Genomic DNA, 25,939 nt, shown 5'->3' on the forward strand with positions numbered 1-25,939 from the left:
CAAAGTGCATTTGGATAGTAGGTATAGGGGAAAACAAAACAAAGCAAAAGGTAGCAGGCTCTTTCCAAAGATATCAAAATCTATGCACTTTCCTAGTTGTTTTTATTTAAGAAACCAGCTAGTTTTTTTTTTTTTAGAAACTCAGCTTTATTAAATATGAATATGTATATTTGTGTGTCTGTGTTCATACAGTTTTTTTATTTCCATTTTATACCTTTTAACTTAAATTTATTGAGTTGACAGTGGTTCAAATAAGATTATAGAGGTTTAGGAGCCCTGGCTGGATAGGTCGGTTGGTCAGAGCATCGACTGGAAGCAGAGAAGATTATATACGTTTCAAGAGTATTCTGTGATACATGATCTGTATGTTGCATTGTGTGCCCACCACCCACAGTCAGATATCCCTCACCACATATTTAACCCCATTTATCCTGTATCCTCTACACACCCACACCCCCTCTCTCTGGTCACCACCATACTGTTGTCCGTGTCTGTGTTTTTCTTGTTTGTTCATGTTTCTTTCGGTTTTATATCCCTCATGAGTGAAATCATATTTTACTTTTTCTGTCTGACTTATTTCGCTTGACATGATAGTCTCAAGATCCATCCATGTTGTCTAAATGGCAAAATTTACCTTTTGTTATGGCTAGTAGTACTCTATTGTACATACATAGCACATCTTTATCCAATCATAGCCTATAGCAGCGGTTCTCAACCTGTGGGTCGCGATCCCACCTGGCCTATAGTTTTCCATTCGGAAAGTGTTACACGTTCATCTTTTAAAGCACCTAGCAACGTCAAACAGCGCATAATAAGCCTTTTAGTTAGTTCTTTCAGGTCCATTGACACGAAGGGACAGGTCTGTGGGGTACGACCACCGGCTCTGGATCACCATGGAGGAGTGGCGGGCCACCGGGCGGGGCGGGCAGCGGGCGGGGCTCAGGGGCGGGCTGACCCTCAGGCGGCACCCTGCAGGTTCTTCCTACAGCGCTCCAGGGACCCGGCGCAGCGGCCTGGCCAGAGCGCCGCCCGCGAACGTCGTGGGGTGAGGGCGGCCCTCGAGGTCCGCACGCACCAGGCGGCGGGTAAGGGCGCCTGACTCCGCCCGCCCAACGGCTCGGCGCTCGGTACTGGCTCGGAGCTGAGAACATCCAGCATGTTTGGCTTGACGCTGCTGCTTTTGGGCCTCAGTGGTTTGCTGATGTCAAGGCCCGGTAAGCCCATGGGGACCCTGTTAAGTCTGGGCTGGGGTGGAGGGAGGTTTTTCTTCTCCTTTCAAGGTATACCAGCTTCCGTCAACCCGTGGGCCGAGCTGAGGAAAAATCCGGGGTCTTTACCTGCTTTTTGGTTTCGTTTGCCCTGTCACCCTGGAAGATGGGCTGTGTTTGGGCGCCAGGCCATAGAAGTGACTCCTGAGAGCGGAAGATAGTTTTAATAAAGCTCAAGGACAAACGCTTGACTCTGAATTAGGAAAATCTGAGCTTTAGGTCTACAGTGAGGGAGCTTTCTTTAAATGAGAAGCATGAATCCAAGAATCAATGCCTTTCAGGTCGGCTGCGCAAGGAGCAGTGAGACGTATCCTGTAAGTCCCTTTCCACCGGCTTGTAGAGCGTGTTTGTGGACATGTCTTTTCCAGTGGACAGATCTCTAGGATGTAAATTGTGATGGAGCAAATCTTCCTCTCCCGAGAGCATGCTTTGAAAAGTCTGTTCTTTAAAGCCTCCGTTTATCCTCTGCACTAAGACAACACATACCCTTTGAGAAAGAAAGGTTCATAAACACAAGCGTCAAACAACATTATTGGATGCCCAGTAACACTTCCGAATGGTGACAGTTCATGTCCACCAAAGGGTACGGATCTTAGATTCATTAAAACAATGGGCAGTAACTGTGCCAAGGAAGATTAAAGACCTGTACAGATTTAGCAAGTTGTGTTTTTATAATGCCATCTACCCTTTTAATCGATCCAGAAGACTGAAGTCATAGGCATATTGAAAACGATGTAAAATAGGTCAAATGTTACAAACTATTCTAAGAATTTGCCCAGTGAAATTGATAGGGAAGCCCAAAAGTTAGAAATTTGGCTTAACAAATAGTAGCTTTTATTTGCAATGAATAGGGTTAGGTTATAGTTAATGTAAGGGTTAGGAAATAGTTAATCTGCTTGCTATTCTCTCTTAATGGCTCCCTGGCCTTTACTTTGAAATGCAGTGGAAAGTTTACCTTAGCAGGAGTTTTGGGGAAGGCTTCCAAGGGGAGGGACCTGAAGATGAGGAGAGTTTACATCACAATGGTTGTTTGTAAAATCCTAGCCACTAGGTTTACTGTGAAAAGTCAAGGCCTAACAACACACAATGGAGAAAAGAAAGCCTCTTCAACAAATGGTGCTGGGAAAACTGGAAAGCCACATGCAAAAGAAGGAAACTCGACTACAGTTTGTCCCCTTGTACTAAAATTAATTCAAAATGGATCAAAGACCTAAATATAAGACCTGAAATAATAAACTACATAGAAGTAAACATAGGTACTAAACTCATGGACCTTGGTTATAAAGAGCACTTTATGAATCTGACTCCAAAGGCAAGGTAAGTGAAGGCAAAGATAAATGAATGGGACCACATCAGACTAGAAGCTTTTGCACAGCAAGAGAAACTGACAACAAAACAAACAAACAGCCAACTAAATGGGAGATAATATTTTCAAACAACAGCTCAGATAAGCGCCTAATATCCAAAATATACAAAGAACTCGTAAAACTTAACAACAAACACACAAACAATCCAATAAAAAAATGGGAAGAGGACATGAACAGACACTTCTCCCAGGAAGAAATACAAATGGCCAACAGATATTTGAAAAGATGCTCATCTTCATTAGCTATTAGAGAAATGCAAATCAAAACTACAATGAGATACCACCTCACACCTGTTAGATTAGCTATTATCAGCAAGTCAGGTAATAAGTGTTGAAGAGGCTGTGGAGAAAAGGAACCCTCATCCACTGTTGGTGGGAATGTAAAGTAGTACAACCATTATGGAAGAAAGTATATAGTGGTTCCTCAAAAAAATTAAGACTAGAACTACCATATGACCCAGCAATCCCTCTACTGGATATATACCCCCAACACTCAAAAACACTGGTATGTAAAGACACATGCAGCCCCATGTTCATTGCAGCATTGTTCACAGTGGCCAAGACATGGAAACAACCAAAAAAACCTTCAATAGATGACTGGATAAGGAAGATATGGTACATATATACTATGGAATACTGCTCAGCCATAAGAAATGATGACATCGGACCATTTACAACAACATGGATGGACCTTGATAACATTATACTGAGTGAAATAAGTAAATCAGAAAACACTAAGAACTATATGATTCCATACATAGGTTGGACATAAAAATGAGACTCAGGGACATGGACAAGAGTGTGGTGGGTACAGGGGGAGAGGAGGAGGGAGGAGAGGGAATGGGGGGAGAGTCACAAAGAAAACTAGATAGAAGGTGACAGAAGACAATTTGACTTTGGGTGATGGGTATGCAACATAATCAAATGTCAAAATAACATGGAGATGTTTTCTCTGAACCTATGTACCCTGATTGATCAATGTCACACCATTAAAATTAATAATAATAATAAAGAAAGAAAAGTCAAGGCCTATAGATTAATTAAAAACTTAGTTTACCAATCTTAAATCTTTATTTTGTATCCTATGGGAGTAGGGAGACTTTTTCCCATCTAATTTTCAGAAGTGTCAGGTCCTGGCTGTTTTGAAGGTTTACCAAGGGCACCAGATAGGACTATGCTAATTGGACCCATGTCAATATTAAAAGAACTTGTGAGGGAGACATTCCTGCCACCTCCTGCATACTGTTACATGACTAATTGAACAGACTTTGACCCTGAACCCTATAAAAACAGCCAGCACCAGGAGAGTGTTAAGGCAGTTCTTTGGGACAGGAGTCCCCTGCCTTCTCAGTTTGCTGACAATCTGAATAAAAAACATTCATATGACACAGATCCATCTCTCTGGTGGATTGGCAGTGATGGGCAACTCGAACCCCAGCTTGTTCTAGTAACAAAATGGGTTCCTTTATCACTGTCAACGCTAATTGGATTACTTAGGTGGGATGACTTCTTTTCTAACTGGACTTAGTTACCTACAGCAAAGGCCATACATAGCCTTTTGACGGGGAAGTGCTTTCACCCAATGAGTATATATGTAAATCATCAAAACATTTATTTATTTACTGTCAAGGGTCAGTAAACAGTCACGTGGGGTTTCATCAGTTGGTAAAGGAAGAAGGATGGCTGGATTTAAGGAATTACAATGAAAAATATTTATGTTAAATGAAGAAAAAAGTAAGATTTCACAGGATGTGAGTTCACTAGCAGAAAGGTGGGGAATGTGGTGGGAGTATAAAAGGACTTCTACTGAATGGAGTACATAGACTTTCAAAAGGGAAACCATTGTGATATCTTGTTACCTTTAGCAAAAAGGCAGTGGTGGAGATTGCTTGTAGACAGTGAGGAAGCCCTCTAGCAATAGGATCTAGTTATTGACTATAATACTCAATTGGCCTGTGATGGGCTCTGTGTTGCTGGACCAAGATGTGCAGGACATTTTCTTACCATTTGTGGACAAAAAGAGAAAGGAAGAGACTAAATGGGATGTACTAGCTGACATTAACTCATGTGTTAGGGCCTGGAAAGCAAATTTAGATGTTTTTGGCTAAGTAATTTGGTCTGGTTCATGTTCTTTTAAAAAAACGTAGAAATGTTGAGCACATAAAGAAAAATTTGAAATCTAGTTTCTGTAGTACAATGTCAACCATAGAAAACTCTCCACAGTTGTCTTTTTGTTTTAGGAAGAGGGAACTGAAATATTGCCTGGATCTTGTTAGGGTCAAGCATTTTATATATATAAAATTTTATCTATTTATAGATATAAATATATATGTTTATTATTTTATAAATATATAAATATATAGATACATAGATATATATACACCTATAATATGTATATATCTTTATTATCTATCTACCTACCTATCATCAATTTATTTTTTTTAAGTGAGAGGAGGGGGAGGTAGAGAGACAGATTCTCGCATGCACCCTGACCAGGATCCACCCGGCAACCCCTTTCTGGGGTTGATTCTTGAATCAACTGAACTATCTTCAGCGCCTGGGGCCAGCATTCCAACTAACTGAGCCACTGGCTATGAGAAGGGAAGAGAGAGGGGAGAGGGAGGGAAGAGAAGCAGATGGTACACAGTGATAAATCATATTTGCATAAGTGAATCTTGTTAAAGAATCTGAACAAATATTGAGTCAGGTTTAAGACAGTTAACTGTTTTCTTATTTCTTTAGATTCTCCAAATGGATCTCTTCAGATTATATTTCCAGAGAAAATCCAAGCAACTACAAGTGACAACTCAGAAGTAGAAAACATAAGATTTCTTTTTCACAATATTATTATATGAAATTTCTTATTTGTATTGTATAGCAATGAAATATACCAATCCTGTGTTAATGTGGATATAAGTTCCCAGTATTACTTCTAATAAGAAATTTAAAATTTTGATGGTTAAAGCAAATATGTACATTAGAATGCTCTTTTTTGTTTAATATTTGTCATTTCCTCATGGTAAAACTATTTAAAGTTCAAATACAGAAAATAATGTAGAAGAATCAGGGCCTTATCTGCCTGATATCTAGATGATTGCTATGAAGAGAATAATTGTCTCCAAAAAGATTAAGGAGAATCTCTTTTAACTAAAGCCTCTTTCCTTCATCTTTACCCTAGCACCTATCAGTTCTCAGAAAGAAGAAGCCCTTTTTCATCCCATTATCTTTGTTAGGAAAGGAGATACCTTATCTTATTCATTAATATACTTAAGAAATATTTCTTTGGACTTGTGTGCTTCACTGTAAGCTAAGTGTCTTAGGACTTAAGAAAAAAGAAATACAATGACTCACACCTTGCTTATAAGTGGTTAATATTTTGATGCTCTATTTTTAACATGTTTATTAAGGTATAGTTTTTACACCACATAGTTTACCCACTGTAACTGTATACAATTCAATGTTTATTAGTACCTAAATAGAATTATATAACTTTTACCACAATCTACTTTTAGAACATTTCTTGTCTTTTAAGACTTTCCCTCATACCTGTTTGCTGTTTTTCTCTGCTTCCATTCTTAGCCTTTGATAACTGCTGATTTGTTTTCTATTTCTATAATTTTGTCTTGTCTGGACATGTTATATAAATGGAAACATATGATATGTATATTTTTTTTCCACTGGGATTATTTCCCTTAAGTTTGTCCATTTTGTAGCACTTATCCATAGTTCATTAATTTTTAAAAAGATTTTATATATTGATTTTACCAATTGGTTGAAAGGGAAATGAAAAACAGGTGCTTCACTCTAGCTGTTCATTGGTTGCTTGTCGTATGCACCTTGACCAGGCAAGTCCAAGGGTTCAAACTGGCGACCTCAGTGTTCAAGGTCAGCGCCCTATCCACTGCACCACTACAGGCCAGACTTATTTATTTTTATTTCTTAATAGATTTGAATAGCACACTTTGTTTATCCTTTTACCACTTGATAGACATTGGATTGTTTGTTTTCAGATATTGGTTATTATGAATAATTCTGTTATGAACATTTATGTGTGGACATATTTTTTCCTTTCTCTTGGGTAGATTCTTAGGAGTGAAATTGCCATGTCTTATGTTTAGTTTATATTTAACATTTAAAGAAACCACCAAACTGTTTTCCATAGTGGCTGTACAATTTTATATTTCCTATCAGACAAATGTGAGGGTTCCAGTTTTTTACTTGTCATTACTTGATGTTGCCTGTCATTTTGGTTATAGTTATTCTAGTGGCTATATAGTGTTTTTTACTGTGGCTTCCATTTGAATTACCCTAATGAAAAATGATGTTGAACATCTTTCATGCACCTATTAGCCATTTATATACCTTATTTTGTGAAATGTTTATTCAAATTATTTGCCCATTTTTAAACTGGGTTGTTTCCCTCTTTATTTTTTAAAAAATTTTATTTAGAACCTCTTTATTTCTTAATTCTAAGTATTTCTTACACATTCTAGGTAAAAACTCTTTAACTGACATTTGATTTTCAGTTATTTTTTTCAATTTGTGTGTTGTCTTACCATTTTCTTATTAGTATTTTTTTGAAGCATAGACATTTTCAATTTTAATGATATGCGGTTTATCAAAGTTTCTTTTTATGATCCTTGTTTTTACTGATTGTATTTAAAAGCTCTGTTATGGACTGAACTGTGTCCCCCCCCACCCCTGAATTCATATGTTGAAGCTCAGTCCTCAGTGTGACTGTATTTTGAGATGAGGCCTTTAAGAAGATAAAGTGAAAAAGTTCCTAAGAATGGGGACCCAGATAGAAACTGCACCGTATGAGAAGAGGAAGAAATAGCCTCTCTTTCTCTCCATCTGAGCACAGAAATAAAGACAGTGAGAGCACACAGTGAGAAGGTAGCCATGTGGAGATGTCTCACCAGAAACTAACCCTGATGGTATCTATCTTAATCTTGGATTTCCAGCTTCTAGAAATGTGAGAAAACAAATTTATGCTGTGTAAGTCTCTAAAATCAGTGGTGGTTTGTTAAGACAGCCTAAACCAGTGGTAGTCAACCTGGTCCCTACCGCCCACTAGTGGGCATTCCAGCTTTCATGGTGGACGGTAGCGGAGCAACCAAAGTATAAATAAAAAGATAGATTTAACTATAGTAAGTTGTTTCATAAAGATTTATTCTGCCAAACAATGAAAATCTGACATGAAGTACTTGGTGAGTAATTATTATTAATTATTATTATTAATTATTATTAACTTGCTGTAACTCTGCTTTATAAATTTTATAAAGTAAAGTTACTTCCCTACTTTATAAATCACCATTACTGTGGAACCAGTGGGCGGTTAGAAAATTTTACTACTAACAGAGATACAAAAGTGGGCGGTAGGTATAAAAAGGTTGACTACCCCTGGCCTAAACTAACAAATACAGATTTTGGTTCTGCAGAGTGGGGTACTGTAACAAAGTCTAGAAAATGTGGAAGTGAAATGGCTTTGGATGTGATTGATAGGTAGAGGCTGGATAATGATGAGTGCATGATATAAAAAGCCTAGCTTGCCTTGAAATGACTATTGGTAGAAATATGATTGCTAGAGGAAATTCTGGGGAAAACTCAGAAAGAAAAGAGCTGTAGTAAAAGCTTCTATTATTTTATAGAATATATATATCATACATCATGAACAGAGCTTTGGTTGAAATATGTGCATTACAAGTGTTTCTGGTGAGATCTCAGATGGAAGTGAGTAACAGGTTATTGGAAACTGGAGGAAAAGCGATTGTTTTTATAAAGTGGCAAAGAACTTAACTGAATAGCATTCTAGTGTTTTGTGGATGGCAGAACTTTTGTCAGCCATGGATATTAAGCAGAGGAGATTTTTAAGTGAAGTGCCAAAAGATGTTGACTTCTTTTTACTGATTATAATAAAATGCAAGAGAAAAGAGATATATTGAAGGAATTGTTAAACAAAAAGGAATCAGAGCTTGAAGATGAAAAAAAATGTCATCATAATCATATTGCAAAAAATGAGAAAGCGTGTTCTGGAGCAAACACCAAGGTTATGACTGGACAGTCACTTCATAAAAAGATTACCTATGGGTTTAATCAGCTAACAGCTAAAGACAGGAATAGAGATGAGATTACTCTAGCAGAAACACTGCCAACTAGGACTAACTGGTCAAGAGAAAATGAGATGAAGTGAAGGAAGGCTGTTGGACTTCTGGGATTCTACAGGACAGGGCATTATAGCTGTAGAGCTGAGAACATTCATTTCCTTCAAGAATGCAAAAATGATGCAGAGGCTATTTAGAGATAATCAGGGTTTCCAGTCTATCACAAGCCTAGGAGGCAAAACTTCTTTCTCCTTGATTTCAGAGGGTTGGAGAACCTTCTCAGTTTCAGACCAGGATGCTCTCATCCATTGTCTCCAGCAAATAATTTTGTATAAAAATATTGATCGTGAAAAATGTATTTTACACTTCCAACTTCTGAATTATTGATTGTATTTGCTTGGATTTTTTTTTTCTGGAAATACCATCAGAAGAGATGGATTTTGAGAAAGCACCTGAAAAATTAAAAAAAAAGAAACAGTTAATAACTGTGCCTTAAACCTGACTAAGTATTTGTTCAGGTTCTTTCATAAGGTTCACTTATGTAACTATGAGTTATTAGTGTATTCTTCTATAAAAATCTTTAAAAAATTTAAAAACAGATGAAATAGTTATAAGACACCATAAAAAGTACAGGGAGAAGTATTAACTTACACAAAATTTGCTGTTCCAGAGAAAACAGATTAGACCAAAAATAATCAAAGATAAACTTCAAGCAAACTTTCTGAATTAAATGATTTGAAACACTGGAAAGTAGATTTTGTAGTATAATCAAAACCAATAATAATGAATTAAAACTGAGGCTATTTACTGAGGTTATTGGCTGTCTATGATAAAGAAATAATCCTATGATCATATGAGCAAAAAGAAAATCATACTGAGCACTCACAGTGAGGAATCATTAGTTTCTACCTAATGAAAGATTAAATCTATTTTATAAAACAGATGATAAGTATTCCAAATTAAAAGAAGACACCCCAAAATAAATCAAGTCACAGATATTTATAGTATAAGACTCATAGATATAGAGTAGGATGACAGCTATTGGGGTGGTTGTAAGGGGTGGAAAGATTGAGAAAAAAAAAAAAAGGAAAAAAAGAAAAAACTTTTGGATGTGGAAAACAGTGTGGTGATTGCTTGGGGAAGGGGTCATGAGAGAAGGTGGAGGAGGGTATAGAGTGGATAAATGTTGAGACTTGATTTGGGGTGACGAACACACAGTATAGTGTACAGATGATGTGTTGTAGAATTGTATACCTGAAATCTGTATAATTCTAACCACTGTCACCCCAATAAATTCAATTTAAAAAAAGAGATAAAGATGTTCCAGCATCTGTGTTCATTACATTCAGATCAGGTTCACTAAAGCACTATTTGTTTCACCAAAGCAAATTTTAAAAGTAGGACATGCTGCTGCTTCATTCTCAGCATCTTATGTTTGGTATTTCTACCTCCTATCTGCATATACTTGTTTTACTTCTTTCTTTAATATATTTCTGGTTTTGATTAAAAAATAAACAAATTTTTGGAATAATTGTAAATTTACAGAAAAATTACAAAGATGTCATCGAGAGTTCCCACTTATGTTCACTCAGTTTCTTGTAAAGTTATCATCTTATATAACCATGTTGAAATGTTTGTCAAAACTAAGAAATTAACATTGATACGTTACTATTAACTGAAGGGTTTATTTTGATTACAGCAGTTTTTCCATTACTGTACTTTTCCTGTTCTAGGATCCCATTCAGAATACTGTACTACTGTACTACAGTGCAATTAGTCAATTAGATCTCTCCAGTCTCCTTTGCCCCATTTCTCAGTCTTTCTTATATTCCTTTTTAATTTAGAAAATTAAATTTATTGAAGTGACATTGATCAATAAGAGTACACAGGTTGTAGGTGAACATTTATTTTTTTTATTTTTTTTTTATTTTTAATTTTTTTTTGTAGGTGAACATTTCAATAGAATTTGAATTATTGATTGTGTTGTGTGCCTATCACCCAAAGTGAAATCATTTTCCATTACCATGTTTGTAAAGTGATACCTTTACTTCTTTCCCGATAAAGATGCCTTTTATTTCTTCTCTTGCCTGATTGCGCTGGCTAAGACTTCAAGTACTACGTTGAATAAGAGTGGAACGATTAGGCTACCTTGTCTTGTTCCTGACTTTAGAAGAAAAGCTTTCAGTTTTTTTTACCAATTTAGTATGATATTGGCTGATAGTTTATCATTTGGGCCTTTATTATGTTGAGGTTCTTTCCATTGATAACCATTTTATTGAGTGTTTTAAACAAATGGATGTTGTATCTTATTGAATGCTTTTTCTGCATCTTTTGAGAGAATCATATGATTTTTGTCCTTTGTTTTGTTGATGTGGTGCATTAAGTTGATTGTTTTACATATGCTGAACCATCCTTGTGCTTCTGGAATGAATCCCACTTGATTGTTATGTATTATTATTTTTATGTATTGTTGTATTTGATTTGCTAGTATTTTGTTTAGGATTTTTGCATCTGTATTCTTTAGAGATATTGCTCTGTAGTTTTTCTTTGTGTGTGTGTGTGTTTTTGTATGTGTGTTTTTTTGCCAGGTTTCGGTATCAGTGTTACATGGACCTTATAAAATATGGTCGAGAATATTGCTGCTGCTTTTATTATTTGGGAGACTTTGAGAAGGATGAGTACCAAATCTTTGAATGCTTAGTAGAGTTCACTACTGTAACCATCTGGTCCTGGACTTTTATTTTAGGGGAAGTTTTTGGTAGTTGTTTCTATTTCCTCCTTGTTTATGTGTTTGTTTAGGTTTTCCACTTCTTTGTGACTCAATCTAGGAAGATTGTATAATTCTAAGAACTTATCTGTTTCCTCTAAATTTTTAAATTTGGTGTCATATAATCTTTCATAGTATTCTAGTATGATCCTTTGTATATTTATGATGTCTGTGGTAATTTCTTCTCTTTCATTTTAGATTTTGTTTATATGAGTTATTTCTCTTTTTTTCTTAGTGAGTGTAGCCAGAGGTTTGTCAGTTTTATTGATTTTTTTCAAAGAACCAGATCCTTGTTGTATTTCTTTTTTCTATAGTTTTTGTTCTTTATTTAATTTAGTTCTCTAATTTTTACTTTTTTCTTTCTTTTGCTGACTTTGTCAATTCTATCATCCATCCATTAGTTGAACTTGCTCCTCATTTTTCAATTTATATGTTGATTTCTTCTCTGTTTGGTTCTTTCTTAAAGTTTCAGTCTCCTTGGTAGAGTACTCATTTTGTTCATTAATTTGATTTTGAGCTCACTGAATTGCCTATGTGTGTTTTATTGCATCACACTGAGTATTTTTAGAACTTCAATTTTGAATTCTCCATCATTTAACTTCAAGGTTTTCTGGTGATTGAGATTGCTTTGATTGCTTTCTGGAGATTTTTCTTTTCTTTTTTTTCCTGAACTACATCTCTTTCTTGTATAGCCATGGTATTAGTTTTCTTCTGCCTTAATGGCATTTGAGATCAGTATTGTTAAAAAAAAACAAGTTATAAAAATAAATAAAGAATAGAAAAAATTTAAAAATAATATAAAATAATCCCTGGCAAGTTAGCTCAGTCAGTTAAGAGTATTGTCCTGAAATGACTAGGTTGCATATTTTATCCCTGGTCAGGGCACACAAGGGAAGCAACCAAAGAATACATGATTGAGTAGATCAGCTAATGAATGCTTCCCTCTCCCCTCTCTCTTTTTCTCTCTCTGTTTCTCTAAAAATCAATAATTAAATCCTGACTGGATAGCTTGGTTAGTTGGAGTGTCATCTCGGAATGCAGAGGGTTCTGGTTTGATTCCCTGGTCAGGGCACATACAAGAGCAGGTCAAAGTTTTTGTCTCTCTCTCTCTCTCTCTCTCAGCCTCTCACAAAAAATAAAAAAGAACACTACAAAGAACAAAAACAATAATAAAAACAAACTACCCCCAAAACAATAAAAATTAGAAAATTAAAGAGAAATAAAATTCAAAAGGCAAAAGAGAATATAAGAAATTTCAGTTTTGAGAGGCTTTTCTGCTTTCTTCTAGTATGTGGCACTGTATTACAAGTTTTAGCTCTTTGAAATTCCTCGGTTGGTCTCTGCTGAGATGTTGCTGCTGCAATGCTGGAGGTGGGGCTACAGTTGTAATGATGGCTGGGGCATGTTGTCAGAGCTTTAGAGCTTTAGCAATTGGAGTTCTCAGGCCTCCAGGCACTCCTCCCCATGTCTCAACAGACCAGGGAACTAGACACAAAGCTTCTCTTTTTCTCAAGGGAAAGCGTGGCCCTGTAGCACTAGCTGTGGGGTATGTATGTCTTTGCCACTTTCCCTACCCTGAGAGGGGAGGGAAGTGGGATTTGGGAGTTTGGGGAATCACATGCCATTTTTCTCTGTCCCTGGGCCAAGTGCGGGCTTCCAGCAGACTGTGGCAACACTGGCTATAACACCTCATTCTACCACTGCTTTGATTTAGTATCTCCCCAACTGCTTCCTTAATCTCTCAACTCCTCCCAGCAGAATAAAACCCAATCACTCAGGATTTCTCCCTTCTCTGGAGCCGTGGTGCACAAAAATCCAGACAGTCCAGGTTTCTCTCCTCTCTGGAGCCTGACCATGAATGTGTCTTATCTTCTGCCTCCCTTCTCAACCCTTCCCACCTTTTGTCATTCCACGCATGGATTTTTCAGGCAAGCTTGCTAGCCCAGCTGAGGTTCTTTCATTACCTTATAGCTGTTTAATTTGTTGAAATGTCAAGGGGAGAGAGCTAGGATATCTCTCACAACACCATTAATGTGACATTTTCCAGATATATTCTCGTCTTTCTTTTTATGATCTTTACAGTTTTAAAGAGTATTGGTCAGATATTTTATAGGACATCCCTTGATTTGGAATTTTTTGGTATTTTTTTTTATGATTAGGCTGAGGTTACAAGTTTTAGGGAAGATTACAGTAGAGATAAAGTGCTCTTCTCATTACAGTGTAGCAGGAGAGACATGCTATCAACTTGACTTATGACCAGCAATGTTAACCTTCCTGCTTCATTTTTTTTTATCACTTTTATTAGACATTTTAAAAGCATGCCTTATTGTACTGTTGCCTTTTATTGTCACAGATCCTGGAATACTTATCTTTTTCTGTGTTCTGGTATTTGTGTCTTTTGTTAAAAATATACTTTAACTAGTTTCTTTTTGTATGATGCTTAAATCTTGCTTTTTACATTGATCATGCAAATTCACCCACCTATTGATATAAAAATTGCTTTTTGTGTGTGTGTGGAAATAGAATGTATTATACAATAGATAAATGACCAAATTTTTTTAACCTTGAAACAATAGAATTTTATTTTGATGAGAAACTCAGGTTTACAATCATTTCGTAAATGAAGAGTAAACACTTCATCTTCTTATTCCATAACCCTTAAGAAAAATATCATTAGTAAATGAATAGCTGTGAGTCGATTAAGGGTAAAGCAGACTAGATTATAAATCACTTCTGATATTCACAACTCCCTACATGTGACTCACTATAAAAGGGTGAAACAGCACTGGAGAGAACTGAACTGTTAAGAGATGTGCATTTAGTCTTATTTTAATCATTCAAATAAGCCTAATGATAAAAATTCTGTTCTTGCTCATCACTGGCAGAAAATTATATGCATTTTACTGAAGAAATAACTTTGATAGAAGCACTTAGGTATTTTGTGCTTCACAACTGTAAAAATGGCTTAAACAGTTTCATTTAACCACTATGTATAAAGTACAACTATATAATATTCTGCATTTTATCTGGAGTGTGACAAATATCAATCTAGACTGAAAGTGCCCCAGCTGCCAATTTCGACCACTTCTGAAAAGACCTAGAGGCGTGAAAGAAGACTGTCCCTTATACAAAGAGCCAACTTCACAAAGCTGCTGGTGCACAAATACATTTATGTAATTGGAATGCCAGATGCTAGAGTTGTACTCATCTAAAAAACTATTCATCTACCTTTGATCTTCAAAATACTTGCTATGTTGTTGCAAGTTTTAAATCACACATAGTCTGAGACATTTTAATCCAGACATTTAAAGCACTGTTTGCTTTTTTGCTGTAAATTGATGTAAAAATGTTGTTTTGCTTATTCTGTTACATTAGTCCTCACTCTCAGTTGTTCTGGATTTTCTAGAAAGAGATATCCTATATTATTCCAATAGATGAGAAGCCATATACAGTGCACCTTAAGCAAAGGTAATTTTTTATAATTGTTGAGTTTTGGATTTCATTTTATTTATCAGAATTTGTTTCATTGTAATATAAATGGAGTATTAAAATAATAAATATGGTTGTTAAATTTTTAGTTGTCTTAGATGAACATATGCTCTTCTGTGAATTAATTACATTTTGGGTCCTAATGCCTCAAGTAGTCTTTGTGAATAGATGGTTTAGGAACAGAAAAAATAGTGACTCAGCTCTTGAAAATTGATCTAAATGATCTTAAGTTGGTGGAACCAGCAGGACTAGACTGTGTAGTTAAGGCACAATGTCAAAACAAGAACTAAGTCAGCAACTGGTTGTATGTGTTAAAATTTGATCAATTAGGGAAGCAGGCCCACCCTCAGGGATAGGGAATAAGGGATTTAATACAAAAATTAGATCAAACATTATTTGGGAGCTAGTGAGCAGTTTATGGATAATAGTACTACCTATGTATTATCTTTCAGAGAATTGAGAAAATATTTGAAATAATTTTTTGTTGGGTTTAATTCTATAGTGGAAACCGGTTGTGAAAAGCCAGCTTGGAAGTAATTTGTGACTTTCAAGATGACAATTGCAGTTAAATTTTGGGTGCCAAAAGAGACTATAGAATTTAGGGGAGGCTAATTGTGAGAAACCAAAAATAGTAAGTGTAACTAACTTATTAAAGATATTGGGCAGAGAAAGAAGAAAACAGCAGTCAGACAAATGCTTTCATAGAAAGAAGAAACAAAATATTTTAGCTTAGGGAAAGTTTCTTTTTTTTTTTTTTTAATTTTTTTTTTTTTCATTTTTCTGAAGCTGGAAACAGGGAGAGACAGTCAGACAGACTCCCGCATGCGCCCAACCGGGATCCACCCGGCACGCCCACCATGGGGCGACGCTCTGCCCACCAGGGGGCGATGCTCTGCCCATCCTGGGCGTCGCCATGTTGCGACCAGAGCCACTCTAGCGCCTGGGGCAGAGGCCACAGAGCCATCCCCAGCGCCCGGGCCATCTTTGCTCCAACGGAGCCTTGGCTGCGGGAGGGGAAGAGAGAGACAGAGAGGAAAGCGCGGCGGAGGGGTGGAGAAGCAAATGGGCGCTTCTCCTGTGTGCCCTGGCTGGGAATCGAACCCGGGCCCTCCGCACACTAGGCCGACGCTCTACCGCTGAGCCAACCGGCCAGGGCTTAGGGAAAGTTTCTTAAGGAGAGGTATGTATACAAGTGATTCATTGTGTAATATGCCAAAAAATGACATTGGATAAAAGAAGAGTTCATCAATTCCTGTAGACCAGGGGTCTCAAACTCAACTCAGCATGTGGGCCGCAGAGCAAGATCACAGCCGTTCGGCAGGCCGCACTAGGTCTACAAAAGGCAACTGTTACGCAACACTTTTCTCACTGCAGTTGAAAACAAAAAAAAAATCAGTACAACAAGCACAATCGTACATGCAGTTTACTCAGTGTCACAAAACGACCAGAAACTGTAGTTCACATCACAACTGCTGTTAACTAAGCTAATATCTAGCTAGGATGCTAGAGAAATGAAAAATACAAGTAGGCCCCTAGGCTTACTTAATTTTATCCAAAATATTTTGAACTTCGTGGATTAGTCTGCGGGCCGCACAAAATTGTTCGGCAGGCCGTGAGTTTGAGACCCCTGCTGTAGACAGAAGGGAAGAAGGATATGGTAAATGGTAACACAAATAGCTTTTCAATGTACAAGAAGGAAAGTGAGAGAACTCACATTGCATTTGACCATCTTATCAGGACTATGAGCAGTGGTAAGAATATAGGGACTGGATCGAGGGATATGGGTAGAGCATGTGTATATTGTTTTGGGAAGTTACTTGCATAATGATTATGACAGTATAATGCTAATTATGTTATTGAAACTAACTTATGTGAGAAATAATGGGAAACAGAACTATGTGTAGAGGTTGTGATTTTTTGTTGTTGTTTTGAGAGATACTAAGATGGCAGGAAAAAGAGTAGCTAACAGATCAGATACAATGAGTGGTGGCAGACATTTCGTGGGACAGTGAGAGAGAAGGGGAACAGATCAGAGTCAGGGCAAATGTGGCCTTATTTTTGGAGAGGTTGTATATGAAGTGCTTGTGGGACAGCCCAGAAATAATGTCTAGTTGGTAATTAGGTTTAGTTTAGAACATGGAAGAGAGGTGTGCATTTTAAAGCCATCTTTTTTTAATGTATGTATAAATGAGGCACCAAAAAATGAACAAGATAAATTTATAGAGGTGGAGGTGAAGATTAACGGTAAGAAGGAAAAACAACCCAAAATGAATGCAAGGAAACATTTAACACAGGGGTCAGAACCTTTTTGGCTGAGAGAGCCATGAATGCCACATATTTTAAAATGTAATTCCATGAGAGCCATACAACGACCCATGTACGTTAAGCATTAGCTAATAAAAATTTGGCGTTTTCCCGGAAGACAGCTGTGATTGGCTCCAGCCACCCGCAACCATGAACATGAGAGGAAGGAAATGAATGGATTGTAATACATGAGAACGTTTTATATTTTTAATGTTATTATTATTTTTGTTAAAAATTTGTCTGCAAGCCAGATGCAGCCATCAAAACAGCACATCGGGCTCATAAGCCATAGGTTCCCGAACCCTGATTTAACAGAAGCAGCAAGGATCCAGATGAAGGGGTTTACAGAAGTAGAAAAAGCTATGAGGAAAACCAGGGAGGAATGGTATGATTGAAGTTGAAGAGCAGATGGTTTAAAGAAGGAGAATGTGGTCAGAGATATGAAGTGCATTGGAGTAGTTTTACTTCAGACTGCATTTTGGATTTCACAACTAGAGGGTCATTGGGCAGTTAATCTATGTGAGTTCAGTTTTAGTAGAGGATCCCCAACAGAAACTAGTCCGAGTGGTCTAGTTATGTTATATGGAGTTGAGAAGTGAGCAGGAGGTGAGGAAGCCTAACTAAAATAGCATTGTAAATACAGAGGATGGTACCAGAGAAGCTTGAACTTCATCATAAAAGAAATATGTACACATGGTAACATAATTTAGGAAAAAAGAAAGAACAGACAGGTGTCATAATCCTATATCTAGTTCATATCTTTGTATATCTTTGTAACTTTTAAAATGCTTTTCTCTCATCTTATAGTTCATTTCCTTATTTTCTTTAAAGGAGTCCATTAATATAGGGAAATTATTTTGACTAAATGTGTATAGCTCTGAATAAAATTTGCATATATGTCAAAAGAAAATACAAGCTTTATCAGAAGTTGGCAAACATTTTCTCTAAAAGCCCAGAAATATTTTTGGCTTTGAAGGCCATAAGTCTGTCAATATGATTAAACTCTGTTGTTGTAGCAGGAAATAAGCCATTGGCTATATGGAAGTCAATGGCTATGGCTATGTTCCCATAAAATTTTATTAACAAAAATAGAGGGTGGGTCAGGTTTGGCCTGAGGGTGCTAGCTTGCTGGACATCGCTTTATATGTTTTAAAAAGAATAACATTTAAAATTTTCTCATTCTTTTTTACATTCAGATATTTTTTAGTGGATAATTTTATGGTTTATTTATATAAACAAGGATCTGTGAATTCTCATTCTTCAAATATTCAGGTATGATTTAAGATCTGTGTTTTACAGAAGACTGACTCTATGCAAGGGATGTATATATTTAAGCCTTAAATATAAAAATTTTAAGGGATCCATTGTTTTGCCTAATTCTCCCCATTATTAGGTATTTCTGAAGTATTGGTAAATTAAAGACAAATTAGATTGACTAAGCACCTTTGATTCTGCCTAGATCATAAATCCCATTTAATTAATTAATTAGTTTATTTATATTTTGTTGAATTCATGAAAATAAATTACAGAATAATAAAAGGAACACAAGTATTACTGGACATAAAATCATAGATTGAAAACCTTTTTTTCCTACCTCCATCACAGTGATTTTCAAATGGTGGGCTTTAAGAATTTTTAAAACATGCAACATCTGTTTAGTACAGGACACTGATCTCTTTTCCCTTAGATTGTCAAATAAAATAATGACAACAGTCAACACAATAGCTGTCCATTGTGAATGAATCAAATTTGTACCCATTTTTTTCAGATCAGCAAAAATATATTTTTTGGTGTGTTGCAAAATTTTAATAATTGGTTTATGTGTGCCATGAGACGAAAAAGGTTGAAAATCACTGTCCTATCCCATCCATCAAGAAATCCATTGAATCTACCCTTTAAATTACAGTATAACCGTAATTCACCTTCTTCCTATGTCTCCATCCACTGGTAACCACTCTTTTCCAAATAAACATTCTGTTGACTTAGATTCTTGCTGGAACTTCTTGAATAATCTTTCTATTTCGATACCTTGCCTATCTCCTCAGTCATTTCTCAACAGAGCAACCCGATCGATCCTATTAAAATCTAGTCAGATCATGTCACTTTTCTGCTCAGAACATTTCTCTCCTTGCTGTTCTTCAGATACACCAGACATGTTTTCCTTTCAAAAACTTTGTATTGTCTGTTTGCGCTGATGCAGATGTTTGCTCTTTTACTAAATAGCACGTTTTTCACCCTTATTTCCTTCAGATCTTTGCTCAAAATCACGCCTTTAGTCCTTGACTAACCCCTACTTTAAATACCATTCTTTCCCTTAGTACTCTCTTACCTTATCTGTTTTGTTTTTCCCCATAGTTGTTATCAATGTATGATATGCCAACTATTTTATTTGTTTATTTTCTGATTCTCCTGTGCAATATAATGTTTACGAGGCTGGAGATTTTGGTCTGTTTTATTCACTAACGTATCCCCAATGCCTAGAAACATGCCTGGCACATAGTTAGCATGTAATAAAAATTTGTTGAAGTTTATTAAATTAGACACCATGTTACTTCATTTATATTGGATAAGACTGTCAGTTTCCTTTTCTTGCTCTTTCTTTCTTCCCTTAGGTTCCAACATAAAGTTAAAAAAAATCTTACACTGATTTCTACCAAAAGCTATTGAATCTTGGAAATTATGTAATATTCCTTTTTTTTTCCTGTGACAATGTTTACTAGATCTCTAGCATAATTGTACTGTAGTTTTTCTGAAGGTATGTTATTAAATGAATACAAATTGGGACAATTTATATCTTCTTTGTGAATTGAGACTCTTATCATTATGAAGTGTCCCTCTTTGTCGCTAGTCATGCTTCTTGCCTAACGCCTACATTTCTTTTGAGTGAGTATAACTTCACAGTTGTCCTTTTGCTTTGTGTTGGCACAGTATATTTTTTTCTAGCTCTTCATTCTTTCTTTGTCCTTACATTTTAGATGTCTTTTTTTTAGATGTTTTCTTTTAGAAGAATATTAGATTTACATGAAATTCAGATTCAAAATCTTTATCTTTTAATAGATAACCTAAATTTATATATTGGAGAATAATCTTACCAAAATATGGAATTAACTTTGGAAGCAGGATATAAAATAATGATCCCAAGTATAATCTGAGTAGTAAATATAGTGAAAGTGGTGAATGTGGGGAGACTTTTTTCTGAATGTTCCTTTATGCATACTGATATAAACTGTGTAGCCTGGAAAACTATTCAGAAAATTCTGTCAAATAAGAAACCATTCGAAACTTTTGACAATTTCTAAGTAAACACCTGACTTTTTTGTTTTCTAGACTCAATGCTACTACCAAGGATATGTTGAAGGATATCCGAATTCTGTTGTCGTTCTCAGCACGTGCTCTGGACTGAGGTTACATATTTTCTAGTGTTGAGATATCATAGTTATGATATTTGGCTGCACTGAATTTGTTATGTTGATATTATGTGTGAAGCTGGAAGAAAATCCCCATGTGGAGATTATTCATTTATACTCTCTGATGTTTATTTTTAGTTTTCTTCACCTTCCTCACTGACCAGAGAATTTTTAACTTCTTTGAAGGTTTAGCTTTTCTGACATCTTGTTTTATATCTTGTTTTATCTTAATTACAGAGTGACAATTGAACATGCTTGACTACAGCAAATTTGGGCTAAATTTAGGGTAGCTTCTTTTCTTTTTTTCCAGTAAATAGAATATTTTTGATACCTACCATGTACCAGCCACTAGCATAGGATCCTTGTTTCAAAAAAAATTTTTCTTATTGCTTTTACATGGAATCCTGAAATTTGTTTTTTAGGGAGTAGTCACTTGAATTGTTACCTTTATTCAGGTAAGAATAGTTACACAAGTTGTTTTGCTCTTTAAGATCTAGTCACTTGAACTGTTACCTCGATTTGGGAAGAATAGTTATAAAAGTTGTTTTATTCTTTAAGATCTTGCTCTATCTTATTCAGACTATATGCATAAACAAAATTGATAAATGCTTTTCATAAATACTGCTATATTTTATTTTTATAAATAAAATCATTCATTATATAGCTTTTTATTTTATAAGCCCTACAATCATTTTTTTAAAGTAGTGCAAACTAGGGAGAAATTCATCAAGATTTTTTATTGCTTTCAGTAAGTCACTGACTTGGAGAACAGGGGAATTACTTGCTCACTGTAAATGCTGTACACTACACTTAGAATTATAACTATAAGGAAAATGAAATGGAAAGCTAATCTTGTGGATTGAGGAAGGAGTTTTGTCTCTTCAGTGTCAACTCCAAAATATAAAGGATTTGGATCAAACTATTGATCTCAGAAACATTTTGTATTTTCTTCTTTTTTTTGATTTGATTCTGTCAAGGTTTTATAAAATTGATTAAAAGCACTTAAATTTTTTATCCTTAATTTTATAGTGGAATACTACAATTTGAAAATGCTTCTTATGGAATTGAACCTCTGGAAGCTGAAGTTGAATTTCAGCATATTCTTTATAAAATAAGGAATGCAAACAGTGAATTTGCAGTTCATACTGGAGATAACCGTGGCATAAGACAAAAATCAATGGACTATAACATTTTAATAAGTGAAAAAGTTAGTTGCATATACTTTATTACTACTTTCAAGATGGTTACTGCTTTAATTTATTTTTAAAAAGAAATTTATTAACCTATTATATACAGTATTTCCACATGTATAAGATGCACTCTTTTTCGAAAAATCTGGGGTCTTAAAACCTAGGTGTGTCTTATACAGTGGCTTTAGATTTTTTTACTTGCATTTCCTGCTTTTATGTGTTTGTTTTTGTACTCATTGTTGACGACAGTGATTTGTCATCAGACACAAATGAGGACAAGCTAATAAATGGGAGTGATGAGTTGTATGAATTTTATGATGAATAAAACTTGAGTTCAACAACTTTATGTAATACATATTTTTTCAAATTTTGGGCCCTAAAATTAAGGTGCATCTTATACATGGGATCATCTTATACATAAGGAAATACAGTAACGATAGCAAATATCCTTTCCATTAGAACATTCTCACCTTTTCTCTACCTTCCATTTACCTTTGAACCATACATCAACTTTTTTGCTTGCTATGATCTGTCATTTACTTTTAATTCCTATTTTGTTTCTTATAATAACTTTCTAAAAATTAACTAATGTATATTCAGTAAACTTTAAAAATCTAGTTTCTGCTTTTTTCTCTATATTCCTGGAAGTTACTCAATAAAGCCAATATTTATAAGTTGCAATTATAACCAAGGAGTCATCATTAATTTAATTATAGATACTATGAAAATGTCATAAGCAGGATTATCATATGCGACCATGTAAACTGTTCAGTGTACACTCTGTATAACTGCATTTTTTGTTCTCATAAAAGTATTAGAAAAATTTTGTGCCAAGTAAAGGTGGCATATATATGCATAATTTATTCAAGAGGTATATGGCATTATTAGTTGTTTACAGTACATGTTTTCCTCATTTTCTCTCAGTTTTAAAAAACAAAACCCTTCAAAGTTTAGCTGGGTATGTAAAAAAAAAAAAGAATACCTTTCTCAGCTTCTCTTGCATTAGATGGGCTGTGTGTCATTCCATCTAATGACATGGAAATAGATGAAGTATGTATTATGCCTGGATTGAATTCTAAAGTAAGGGGGTTTATACTCTTCTTCCCTTTCCTGCTGGCTGCATTGTGGACATGTTGATACATCATATTCCAGAAAGATAAGAATGATAGCACATATGGCAGGAATAATAAGGTAGAATGAGCTTTGCTCATGAAGAATTTACAAGACTAGACCACCATTTTCAGACTTTTCTGTGAGAAACAAACCCCAATATATATATAGTTTAACCCACTATTATTTTTGTGTCTCTGTTATAGCTTCTAATCCAATGTCCAAAATAATGCAGGAATCAAATGTACAAGGAAATGAGGGTACAGCACTGAAGTGTTTAGTACTATCATATATATGTTTAATTTAAAATGAAAAAAAATTTTTTTTGTATTTTTCTGAAGTGAGAAGCAGGGAGGCAGAGAGACAGACTCCTGCATGTGCCTGACCGGGATCCACCCGACATGCCCACCAGGGGGCATTGCTCTGTTGCAAACAGAGCCATTCTAGCACCTGAGGTGGTTGCCATGGAGCCATTCTCAGAGCCCAGGCCAACTTTGCTCCAATGGAGCTTTGACTATGGGAGAGGAAGAGAGAGATAGAAAGGAGTGGGGGAAGGGTGGAGAAGCAAATGGGTACTTTTCTTGTATGCCCTGGCCAAGAATTGAACCTGGGACGTCCACATGCTGGGCCAGTGCTCTATGATTGAGCCAACTGGCCAGGGTTAAAATGAAATTTTGTTAACTGAATACTAAAGTTTCCCTTTTCATTCTGAGAATTTAGGAGGGTGATTTACAAGGGCTTAAATACCCAGTATGGTAGACATTGTTAGTCCTCTTTCCAGATTCCCTCAGATAATTTTTACTGTATTTTTGTGGACATAGGGAAGGAGAGTAGGACACTCTGTCTTTGGTTTTGCTTTTAACATCTAGAATCTGTGTCTCTTTTAAAAAGTGTATTTATATATAAAAAATTTTATTTCAGTTGTATTGATATATAATTGGCATATAATGGTGTGTTATTTTAAAGCATACAACATAGGACTTAACATATGCATGTACTATGAAATGATCACCAGAATAAGTCTAGTTAGCATCCATCACCACTCATAGCTCAACATCACTAATCATCAAAGAAATGTGATCAAAACTACGAGGTATCACCTCACACCTGTTAAGTGGTATTATCAAAAAGTGTGAGTGTGGAGAAAAGGGAACCCTTCTGTACTGTTGGTAGGAAAGTAAATTAGTATAGCCACTATAGAAAACAATATGGAGGTTCCTCAGAAAATTAAAAATAGATCTATCCTATGATACCTTGAAGAGCTATCTGCTGTCCTGTGTTTATTGCAACTTTATTCCATTGATAGATGAAGGATAAAAAAAAAATGTCACACACACACACACGCATTTATCTTTTAAATGAATGAAATTCTGTCATTTGTTACAACATGAATGAATGTGAAAGACATTATGCCAAGTGAAATAAGCCAAGAACAGAAAGACAAATACTGCATGATCTCACTTCTATGTAAAATTTAAAATAGTTAAACTCATAGATGCAGAGTAGATTGGTAATTTCCTGGAGGTAGGAACAAGGAATATTGGGAAAATGTTGATCAAAGTGTACAAGGATTTAGTTATACAGAAAGAATGAGTTCTGAAGACTTAATATATAGTAATGTGACTATAGTTACAAATATTTTACACTTGAAATTTGCTAGGAGTGCTTATCCTTTTTTTTTTTTTTTACATTTTTATGTTTTTTACAAAAATTTATTCAGAAAATTAAATTTAACAGGGTGACATTGATCAGTAAATGTACATAGGTCTCAGGCAAACATTTCCACAGCATCTGAACTGTTGATTACATTGTGTACCCATCACGCAAAGTCATATCATTTTCCATCACTGTATTTTTGTCCCTCCTTACTCTCCTCCCTCACACCTCCCCCACTTCCCCTTCTCTTTGGTAACCACTTCACTTTTATCTATGTCCATGAGTCTCAGTTTTATATCCCACTTATGTGTGAAATCATACAGTTCTTAGCTTTTTCTGATTTACTTATTTCACTCAGTATAATGTTCTGAAGGTCTATCCATGTTGTAGAAAATGGCAATCTGTCATCATTTCTTATGGCTGAGTAGTATCCCATTCTATATATGTACCACATCTTCTTTATCCAATCCTCTATTGAGGGACACTTTGGTTGTTTCCATGTCTTGGCCACTATGAATAATGCTGCAATGAACATGGGACTGCATGTGTCTTTACATACCAATGTCTTTGAGTTTTGGGGGTAAATACCCAGTAGAGGGATTGCTGGTCATATGGTAGTTCTATTTTTAATTTTTTGAGGAACCACCATACTTTCTTCCATATTGGTTGTACTAATTTGCATTCCCACCAGCAGTGAATGTGGATTCCCTTTTCTCCGCAACCTCTCCAACACTTGTTATTACCTGTCTTGTTGATAAAAGCTAATCTAACAGGTGTGAGGTGGTATTTCATTGTAGTTTTTCATTTTTTATTTTTCTTAGTGAGAGGAGGGGAGGCAGAGACAGACTCTTGCATGCATCCCGATCCACCTGGCAAGCCCACTAGGGGGCAATATTCTGACCATCTGAGGCCCTTGCTTCATTGCAACTGGAGCCTTTTTTTAGCACCTGAGGAGGAGGCCCTGGAGCCATCCTCAGTAACTGGGACCAACTTACTCTAATCGAGTCTTGGCTGCAGGAGGGGAGGAGAAGAGAGAGATACAGAGAGAGAGAGAGACAGAGAGAGAGAGAGAGAGAGAGAGAGAGAGAAGTGAGATGGGGAGGGGTGAAGAATCAAATGGGTGCTTCTTTTGTGTGTCCTGACTGGGAATTGAACCTGGGATATCCACACCCCAGGCCGACGCTCTACCACTGAGCCAACTGGCCAGGGCCTCATTGTAGTTTTGATTTGTATTTGAATAGCTAGTGAAGATGAATGTCTTTTCTTATATCTGCTGGC

General features: G+C 35.9%; 1 protein-coding gene across 1 annotated transcript in view; it reads left to right on the plus strand.

Annotated features, from left to right (window-relative positions):
* ADAM32 (ADAM metallopeptidase domain 32) overlaps window positions 1-25,939 on the plus strand; it is a 104,367-nt gene that overhangs the window by 161 nt on the left and 78,267 nt on the right. Inside the window, exons 2-8 of the mRNA XM_066383595.1 lie at window positions 786-1,085; window positions 5,377-5,447; window positions 12,635-12,686; window positions 14,916-14,973; window positions 18,495-18,570; window positions 20,626-20,702; window positions 21,735-21,912. Of these exons, the coding sequence (XP_066239692.1) occupies window positions 786-1,085; window positions 5,377-5,447; window positions 12,635-12,686; window positions 14,916-14,973; window positions 18,495-18,570; window positions 20,626-20,702; window positions 21,735-21,912 (812 nt within the window). The remainder of the gene's footprint in view (window positions 1-785; window positions 1,086-5,376; window positions 5,448-12,634; window positions 12,687-14,915; window positions 14,974-18,494; window positions 18,571-20,625; window positions 20,703-21,734; window positions 21,913-25,939) is intronic.

Source organism: Saccopteryx leptura, chromosome 4, assembly GCF_036850995.1.
Source record: "Saccopteryx leptura isolate mSacLep1 chromosome 4, mSacLep1_pri_phased_curated, whole genome shotgun sequence".
Classification (NCBI taxonomy): domain Eukaryota; kingdom Metazoa; phylum Chordata; class Mammalia; order Chiroptera; family Emballonuridae; genus Saccopteryx; species Saccopteryx leptura.